Source organism: Neohortaea acidophila (genome assembly GCF_010093505.1).
Source record: "Neohortaea acidophila strain CBS 113389 unplaced genomic scaffold BDY17scaffold_9, whole genome shotgun sequence".
In the NCBI taxonomy this organism is placed as follows: Eukaryota; Fungi; Ascomycota; class Dothideomycetes; order Mycosphaerellales; family Teratosphaeriaceae; genus Neohortaea; species Neohortaea acidophila.
The window spans coordinates 1,247,596-1,256,239 of NW_022985518.1; the positions used below are offsets into that span (position 1 = coordinate 1,247,596).

Here is an 8,644-nt window from a genome sequence, read left to right on the forward strand (position 1 = left end):
TCTTTTCGTGAATCGCGAGGTCTGTGAAAGAAGGTGTACAATTTTCGGCAGCCTTGTCTTTTGGAGGCCCCAGCGGCAACGGGGATTATTAGATATTCCGACCGAGGCCGACGACCGCCAGAGCACCTGGATCATTTGTTGCACAAGATCGCACATGGATCGTGCTCTTTGCCGGGCTGAGACTTGGGCGGCGCCGAAGTTCTAGCCCCAGCCTTCGGCGCCGAAGCTTCGGGCCCGACAGCCTTGATGTGTCGGGCGAGGACAACATGAGGAGATATGACCCTTGGATGCACCCCACATTCTTCTGGCGATCTTGCAATCACTCCGCATCTTCTCCACGTTTTTCTTGGTCTGCGGTCTCAACCAACATCCTCCATATCATCTTAGCCACTCGCGCAAGATGGCAAAACAATACTTCTTTGGCCTCACTGGCCACAAGTTGAGGACTGCGCAGCTTTGGGCTGTCATCATGCCTGCCTTTATACTGTTCGGATACAACCAAGCCGTCGCTGGAGGTCTCCTTGGCCTTCCGACGTGGATTGCAACGTTTCCACGAATCGATACTTCTACTGGCAACGCCGCACTGAACACCCACAACTCCCGCATCCAGGGCGCTGTCGTGGCATTATACACCCTGGGGGCAATGTTCGGCGCGCTCTCTTGCATCCCTCTTGGTGACCGACTAGGCCGCCTCCGGATGATGCAGCTCGGATCTGCTGTACACATTGTCGGCTCCATCCTTCAAGCCTCGTCGTTTTCCCTGGGCCAGCTGATCGTCGGCCGCTTGGTAGGCTGGTCCCCAAGTACATCCTGAGTAAACCTGACACTTGCACAGATTGCCGGTCTTGGATTCGGCGCCCTCTCCGCCACTGCTCCCAATTGGCAGAGTGAATGCTCACTTGCACAACATCGTGGCGCCACCGTCATCATGGAAAGCGTCTTCATCAGCTTGGGACTCGCCATCGCCGCATGGGTGACGTTGGGTACCAGTTTCATCGCCTCTTCCGCAAGCTGGAGGTTCCCTCTGGCTTTGAGCTCTCTCTGGGCCATCATTACGATCATCACCTCCGCCATGATGCCCGAGAGCCCGCGTTGGCTCCTGAAAAGAGGTCGGGTGGAGGATGCCCGCCAAGTCATGGCAGCTTTGAACGGCATTCAGCCAGAGGACCCCCAAATTCAAGCCGACATTGATGAGATTAATCAGTCCCTCAGGGTTGCAGGGAATGCCCGCTTTGTCGATATCTTCAAGATGGGAGAGCTCAGGTTGTTCAACCGCGCTGCGTTGGCCTGTGCTGGTCAAATGTTTCAGCAGCTCACCGGTATGGAATTGGAGGATGCCTTGTGAATGGCAAATCGCTAATGGAAACAGGCATCAATGCCCTCGCCTTCTACCTCGCCACCATATTTCACACCTATCTCGGTCTTACGGGCTTCCAAGCTGGAATTGTTGCGGCGTCAACTTTCACATTCCAAATGGTGTGCTCGCCAATTGGAGTACTCACTGTCGACCGTTTCGGAAGGAGAAAGCTGATGATGGTATCCGCGTTTGGCATGGGAGCTTGCATGGCTATTGTCGCCGGTACTACAAGCCAGACAAACAACAAAGCGGCCTCTGGAGTGGCAGGAGCCATGATCTTCCTCTTTTCGCTCTTCTTCCCCGTTGGCTTCCTCGGCATGACGTTCTTGTACGCCAGCGAGATTGCTCCCAACACGGTTCGGGTGCAGATTACCAGCTTGAGCACGGCGACGGCCTGGGTCTTTAACTTTATGGTTGCTCTCGTGACTCCGGTCGGATTTGCCACCATTGGCTGGAGGTACTTCATCGTCTGGGCTTGCATGAATTGGTTCTTGCTTCTACCATGTAAGTCTACGCTTGGAGTACATACAGTGCGCTTGGCTGACGTTGACAGGCGTGTACTTCTTCTTCCCTGAGACTGCCGGGAGACATCTCGAAGAAGTCGACGAGATCTTCCGCAACAGCAAGAACATCTTCGACCCAGTCAAGCAAGCTCGCTACTTCGTTCCCCACCGCCCTTTCGAAAGTGAGGAAGCAGGCAGCGACAATGTCGTCAGGGAGAAAGTGGCAATGAAATACGATGAGCAGTGATATGTGGAAGATGACGAAGCTGAAGACCAGATCGGGGGTTGATATGACTGAGAGGCGGTATGGCTCTTGGAAACTGGAATGGACATTTGGATAGCTATCAAATCGCTGCAAGAATGTTTCCCTCTTGACTCCAACGTCGATGGCCATCATTACGTGGAGAGCCTTGTGCAATCGTCGCGGCCCTGTGGAGTTGTTTTGTCGTTTTTGGCTCGCCGCAGCAAGTACTGCTCCTTTCCAACTTCCACGCAGGATGCATGTACGGGGCCCCGGCATTTGACCCCGCATTGTCCACGTGGCCGAACCACTAATTATTGGTAGTAGAACGTGCACGCCACCGTGGTGGGAGACGCTGTCGGATGGAAGGCTCCGCGGCCCCTTTGGCTTCGGCTCCGATACTTTCGGCGCCGCCTCATCAACGAGACGAATTAATCAGCTGCTCTTCATTCACTCGTCGATCGGCATCTCCGCATGACATGATAAAGCATCGGCGCACTCACATTGCCGGACGAGTAAGTTTCTTTGCTCGTGATCATGCTTCGCTCGTTCTTGGGGGCTGCTGCCCTCGCAGTAACTGCCCACGCAGCGACAATCCAATCCACCCCCGCCCAGCAATGCCAGAGTTTTGCCAACGGCCTCGATCTCTCGGAATACAACACGACCATTATCAACTCGACGTATTTTGCGACTGACGAGTACTTGTTCGTGGTAGGTACGACCAACAACGCCCCGTTCTGCCAGATCTTCGCACAGACGGTCTATGGATCCCCCGGAACCACGGTGTGGGCAATCTGGCTCCCGGAAACCTCGGATTACCAGGGCCGGTTTCTCGCGGTAGGTGATGGTGGATTTGCTGGCGTGATTGAGTACGACAGCATGCTCGCCGATTTCAATCTCGGCCTGGGCTTCGCCGTCGCTGGCGGAGACGGTGGGCACTCTGCATTGACGAACGATGCTGGAGAGGGCGCGCCAGGCGTCTACCTTCCATTCCTCCATCATCAGGAGGAGGTGCTTGGGTGGATTCACAACGGCATCTCCATCTTCACTCCACCGGCCAAGGCAATCACAGAGGCTCGTTACAATTCCATCAAGCATGCCTACTACGACGGCTGCTCGACGGGCGGAGCTCAAGGCTTTGCTTTGGCCCAGTTCCATCCAACACTGTTCCAAGGCATTGTCGCGTCCAGTCCGGGGAATTATTACAGCCATCTCGCGCTCAGCTTTCTCTGGAACGACCTGGCTACCGACGTAAGCCCTGAAGCTCAGTGCCTTACAACATTTCCATGACTGACTTGTGCACACGCAGACCGTCGGAACGTACATACCTCAGACTCAGCTCACCGCCATGACGGCTGCCGTTGTCGCCAAGTGCGGAGGGCCGGACGGTGTAATCAACAACCCTCCAGCGTGCCAGTTTGACGTCGATTCCTTCGCCTGCAACGCTACCAATCTCAGTCTCAACAACACGGCGTGCCTCACCGATGCGCAACTGGCCGCAGCTAAGAAGATCTACGCCGGCCCCACAAACTCAAACACCGGAGCCCAGCTGTATCCCGGATTTGCGTTCGGCAGTGAAAGCTCGTGGCTCTTGCAGGAAGGCCTGCTCGCCGATTCGTTCAGCATACCCATTCTGCAAAACCTGGTGTACGACGACCTGGGCTATGATGCCAGTACATTCAACTTCTCGAGCGCTGACGTTGCCGCGGTGAATGAGAAAGCCGGTACCCTCATTGACGAAATCGACCCGGATATCCAACAGTTCCACGCCGGGGGTGGGAAGTTGCTTAGCGTTCAAGGATGGGCGGATCCGTTGAACTCTCCTTTTTGGCCGATTGAGCATCTCCAGCAAGTACAGGCAGCTTTTGGCGGGAATGTGAGCTCGTGGTTTGAGTTGTTCATGTCCCCCGGAACCGGCCACTGTGGGAGCAACGACCTTTACCCCGACGCTCCGGGAACCTACGCAACCACTGCAGCGCTGGTGGCATGGGTGGAGCAAGGGTCTACGCCCGCACAGATTGAAGCCTCGATGCCGCCGAGCGGAGCAAACATCACGCGGAAGCTTTGTCCTTATCCTCAGATTGCCGAGTACACCGGTACTGACCCAGATGATTGGACTTCGTACACCTGCACATGATCAAGAAACGCTCCGAGGCGGTTGCGGTGATCACTCGGTCAAGGGAGGGCGAATGATTTGCCTTGTTTCGATGCGCAGCATAGATGTCCTGAGATCACGTTTCGCGGAGTAGAATACGCTGGACTACCACCATCTCACTCCCCGCCAGGCTATCCTGGCCATCTCATCCATCACCAAGATGTAGATGAGGTGGAGAAACTTCAAGAAGCACTGTAATAATTCATGCTCGATTCGTACTGGCGATTTGTCGTGTTCCTCATTTGGCATTCGCCGCGGAAGTTGCGAATCAAACTCTACTTGCATAACCCCAACTCTTTTGCTGCCTCCCACAAACAACTTTCATCATCACACCGCCACTTCGCCTCTTCACGCGGCCCTCCGCATCGCCCGCCACATCGACCGCCCACCGCATATCTCACTTGAACGGTGGTGCCACAGCCGCGTCCTCTCTCTGCGAAATGTCCCGCCGTGATTCCGCCGACCCCGACCTTACCCCGCGCGGTGGTGGAGATTATGGATGGGCTGGAGAATGATGCAAGAGGAGGCAGAAGAGATGGAGACGAGAAAGAGACGGCGTTGATACCGAGAACACACATCGTCCTCCCGAGGTACCCAACCGAACAATCTCTGGAACGACATGCACGATTATGACGAGCACCCGGTCCATCTCCTCCATCTCCTGTCGCCCGCCTGACCTCGAGCACTTCTCGCCATTCGCACGTCCTCAATGCCGGTGACGACACGCGCAGACGGCATTGACTACGCCGCACTGTCGTCTGCTTGCCGCTGTCGAATTGCCTCGCCTTCTCGGACGCCATCTTCTCGACCCTGCGCTTCGCATGAGTGAGTGTCCATGCCCCGAGCATTCCCGGCGGGGGATCAGCACTTCTCCATGGGGATCATCTCTTCACCCTGAGGTTTGCAAGACTCGGCAGTTCTCCGGCGACTCGTCATCCACTCTGGACAGAGCGTACAGCACTCTGCTCGCTACCGCTGCCCACCTTCTCACAGTCTGGCCGCCAGCCCCTCGAATGACGAGGATACTCAAATCCCGACAGCCATCTCCCGCTGCGTTTTCATGGCTTCTTCCACCACATCTACGGTCTTGCATCAGCAAAGCTCCATGGCCAGCGCTGGACTTTATACCCGGGCGCATGTCATTCATCACGATCAGTTCGATTATATGCATCAGCCTCGCCCCCTTCGTAATTTCGTCTGCTGTTGCGACTGCTGCTGCAGCGACGACAAACCTCTTCCACCCATCCCGACTCCGTCCGTATGACCATCCTTCCGCGGCCTAGCTGCTGCCAGCGCTCACGAGCACCGCTAACCCGATCCTGGGCTATCCTCCCCTAACTGTATCTACATTGGAGTTTTTAAAAAACTCCATAGAAAATCTACTAAAACCTCCAAGTTTTTTTAAAAAGTAAAATATAAATGGAGTTTTTAAAAATATTAGTTTATAAAGATAGGATTTATAAAGTAAAGAGATTAAAAGAATAGATTTTATAAAAACTCCTTTAGTATTATAAGAATTTAGATCTATTTATTTATTTTAGTTTAAAGAAATCTAATAGACTTAAAAAGTTAGAAGCTAGTTAAAGTACATTCGAAAACCCTTTTAGCTTAAACTTTAAATAAATTTAACTATAATAGTTTCTTTTAATATTATTTTAGTTTTATTTAATTAATAAAAGAAAACAGAAAGAAAAGAAGAATAAGTACTTATTTAAAAGATTAGGATAAGAAAAGTTAAAAAAAAACTTTAATAAAACTAAAATAGTTATTTTAAGTAATTAAAGTGTTTTAAGTTTATATTAGAGTTTAACTAAGAGAAAAAGAATATATAAGAAAGCTCTTTTTATTTTATCTTTGTCTTTTCTTTTATATCTACTTTAAACTACTTTAATTATAACTAACTATTTAAAAATGGATTTAATTACTTTAAATCAATTACTTATAAATAATAAAGATTATATTAAAGGAGATTCTTATAATAATTCTACTATTATAGAAAGTACTTATACTAATAATATAGAGAATACTATTCTAAATTATAATATAGAAATTAAAGTTTTATTTTGTACTATTTGTAAAACTAATCTAGATAGAAATAACTATTTAAAACATTTAAAAGATAAACATTTTACTATTTATAAAAGTTATAAAGAATCTTCTAAATTAGAAGTACTTAAAACTAATATAGAAGAACTAGAATTTAATGACTTAGCTAAATTAGAAGATATTTTAAAGCCTAATCTATTTTACTTTAAAGAGTTAGATTTAAATTTAAAAGGATATAAATGTATAGAATGTAATTATATTAATATTAATTATAAAGAAGTTAGAATTCACTTTAATACTAATCACTTTAATAGTAATAAAAGTAGTAAATCTAAAGTAAACTATATTATAAATCAGGTTCCTTTACAATATATTAAAGGTAATAATAAAAATACTAAACTATACTTTATACCTAAAATACCTAATATAAGTAAAAAGAATACTAGTACTAACTTATATATTAACTCTAATAGTTCTAATTCTAGTATAGAATCTATTACTTCTAAAAAGTCTAATAGTTCTAAAGAACTAGATTTAAAAGAAGATATTATAAAAGATTATCTTAAAGAGAATTTAGAAGAGAATAAACTAAATAATAATATAAATATTAATAATAATAGACTTTTAAACTCTTATATTAAGAAATCTAATATTTATATCTTTTTAAAAGATAAAGATAGAGAGTCTTTAGTAAATCTAGTATATAATATTAAAGAAGAAGATAAAGATCTAAGTGTTTTTAATAGAATAGACTATAATAAATTAGAAGATATTATTATAGATTGTTTACTTTATATACATTCTAAAATCACTAATATAAGCTTAGGATTAAGACAAAAGCTAAATCAAAATAATAGTAGTAATACTAGAGTATTTAAAGACTTTATACCTTTAGAGAATAAGTCTACTACTAAGACTTACTTTACTTATTATGCTAAACTACTTAGCTTTATTATTAAAGTACGTTATATTAAAGGGAAATATAAGAATACAATAGGTAAAGAAAGAACTTACTTTGATTTAGTAAAGAACTTTACTATTAACTTAGAAGCTAAAGAAGCTTTAAAGAATATTATTCCGTTTAACTTAGATTTAATAGATTTAGAAGATAAAGAACTAACTAAAGAGAAAGAAGAGTTTTATACTTATATTATAGAGTTTTACATTAGTTTACTTAAAGATAATACTACTTTAACTTTAGATAATAATACTAGTTTAAATAATATAGTTCTAAGCTACTTCTTTATAACTAATCTAGATATTAATACTAAAGAGATTAAAAATATAGATCTAATAGGAAAGCTTACTAGTTATATTCTTTATAATAGTAAACTACTTACTATAGAATATTTCTACTTTAAAGAGTTAAATAATATAAAGTATACTTATAATGATTTTAATGATTTTCTTTCTACTTATTTAACTAATAGTTCTAATAATTACTTTGAATTCATTAGTATTCTAAGGCCTTATCTCTTAGCTTTAAATAAAGAAAGAGAATCTACTAATTATATTATAAAAGAAACTAGTTTAAATATTATAGAATATAATACTATAGAGTATTCTATTACTAAGATTAAAGAGCTCTTTAAGAATGTTTATATTAATTTAGAAGATATTTTACTAAAGAAGCTTTTAAAGATAACTTCTATAGATTCTTTAGATATAGACTTTAATACTATAAATGATAATACCTTTATAAGTAATATAGATTATTATATAATAGATACTTTAGAATTAAAATATCTTAAAACTAATAGGCCTTACTTTTTAACTCAATTATTAACTAAAGGAACCTATTATAATAAAACACTATTAAAAGATATAAAGAAAGATACTAAGACTTTAAGATTTAAAGATACTAATATAGAAATATTTAATACTAATATTAATAGGTTTTTAGAATACTTAACTCTCGCTATTTATTTATATAGCGGAGGTCCTTTAAGAGGAACCGAATTAACTACTATACTTTATAAGAATATAGAAACTAAAACTAGAAGTCTAATATATAATAAAGAAGATAATACCTTTATAATTTCTACTAATTATAGTAAGACTAATAATATTACTAGGAAGAATAGAACAAATATACGCTATTTACCGCCTTATTTAAGTAAACTATTAATTATATACTTAGTATTAATAATACCTTTTAAAGATTACTTATATAAAAACTACTATAACTTTAAAGACTATTCTAGTCCTTATCTATTAACTAAAGATAATAAAGTAATAGAAAGTAATACTATTAGTAGGATCTTAAAGAGAGAATCTAGTTTATTATTTAAAGAAGGTTTAACTATTAAATCTTATAGAAAGATTATTAATTATATAATTAA

The 8,644-nt window shown here is 42.8% G+C and overlaps 4 protein-coding genes across 4 annotated transcripts; 3 read left to right on the plus strand and 1 right to left on the minus strand.

Moving 5' to 3' along the window:
* The first annotated feature begins 278 nt into the window (after window positions 1–278).
* Window positions 279–2,156, plus strand: BDY17DRAFT_203069 (putative sugar transporter). Its single transcript, XM_033730125.1, has 4 exons — window positions 279–787; window positions 836–1,319; window positions 1,370–1,861; window positions 1,911–2,156. Exons 1-4 carry the CDS (start codon window positions 401–403, stop codon window positions 2,105–2,107), a joined length of 1,560 nt encoding a protein of 519 aa, XP_033587521.1. The 5' UTR covers window positions 279–400; the 3' UTR covers window positions 2,108–2,156.
* A 245-nt stretch (window positions 2,157–2,401) lies between these two features.
* BDY17DRAFT_203076 (Tannase/feruloyl esterase) lies at window positions 2,402–4,385 on the plus strand. Its single transcript, XM_033730126.1, has 2 exons — window positions 2,402–3,352; window positions 3,411–4,385. The coding sequence occupies exons 1-2, from the start codon at window positions 2,639–2,641 to the stop codon at window positions 4,236–4,238; spliced, it is 1,542 nt and encodes a 513-aa protein (XP_033587522.1). The 5' UTR covers window positions 2,402–2,638; the 3' UTR covers window positions 4,239–4,385.
* BDY17DRAFT_203088 (uncharacterized protein) lies at window positions 4,385–5,410 on the minus strand. Its single transcript, XM_033730127.1, has 3 exons — window positions 5,385–5,410; window positions 5,125–5,335; window positions 4,385–5,066 (listed from the first exon to the last, which is right to left on the minus strand). Exons 2-3 carry the CDS (start codon window positions 5,190–5,192, stop codon window positions 4,532–4,534), a joined length of 603 nt encoding a protein of 200 aa, XP_033587523.1. The 5' UTR covers window positions 5,193–5,335; window positions 5,385–5,410; the 3' UTR covers window positions 4,385–4,531.
* A 757-nt stretch (window positions 5,411–6,167) lies between these two features.
* On the plus strand, window positions 6,168–8,418 carry BDY17DRAFT_312755 (uncharacterized protein; the record flags this gene model as incomplete). The annotated part of the gene is made up of 2 exons (XM_033735652.1): window positions 6,168–8,355; window positions 8,378–8,418. 2 exons carry the CDS (start codon window positions 6,168–6,170, stop codon window positions 8,416–8,418), a joined length of 2,229 nt encoding a protein of 742 aa, XP_033587524.1.
* Between the last annotated feature and the right edge of the window lie 226 nt (window positions 8,419–8,644).

Excerpts from the sequence above, each read along its gene's own strand:
- BDY17DRAFT_203069 (XM_033730125.1), top strand. The coding sequence starts at position 401 with ATGGCAAAACAATACTTCTTTGGCCTCACTGGCCACAAGTTGAGGACT. Across the intron at positions 1,320-1,369 it reads AATGTTTCAGCAGCTCACCG|GCATCAATGCCCTCGCCTTC; the intron begins GTATGGAATTGG and ends TAATGGAAACAG. Across the intron at positions 1,862-1,910 it reads TTGGTTCTTGCTTCTACCAT|GCGTGTACTTCTTCTTCCCT; the intron begins GTAAGTCTACGC and ends TGACGTTGACAG.
- BDY17DRAFT_203076 (XM_033730126.1), top strand. The coding sequence starts at position 2,639 with ATGCTTCGCTCGTTCTTGGGGGCTGCTGCCCTCGCAGTAACTGCCCAC. Across the intron at positions 3,353-3,410 it reads GGAACGACCTGGCTACCGAC|ACCGTCGGAACGTACATACC; the intron begins GTAAGCCCTGAA and ends GTGCACACGCAG.
- BDY17DRAFT_203088 (XM_033730127.1), bottom strand. The coding sequence starts at position 5,192 with ATGACGAGTCGCCGGAGAACTGCCGAGTCTTGCAAACCTCAGGGTGAA. Across the intron at positions 5,067-5,124 it reads GAGATGATCCCCATGGAGAA|GGTCGAGAAGATGGCGTCCG; the intron begins GTGCTGATCCCC and ends TGCGAAGCGCAG.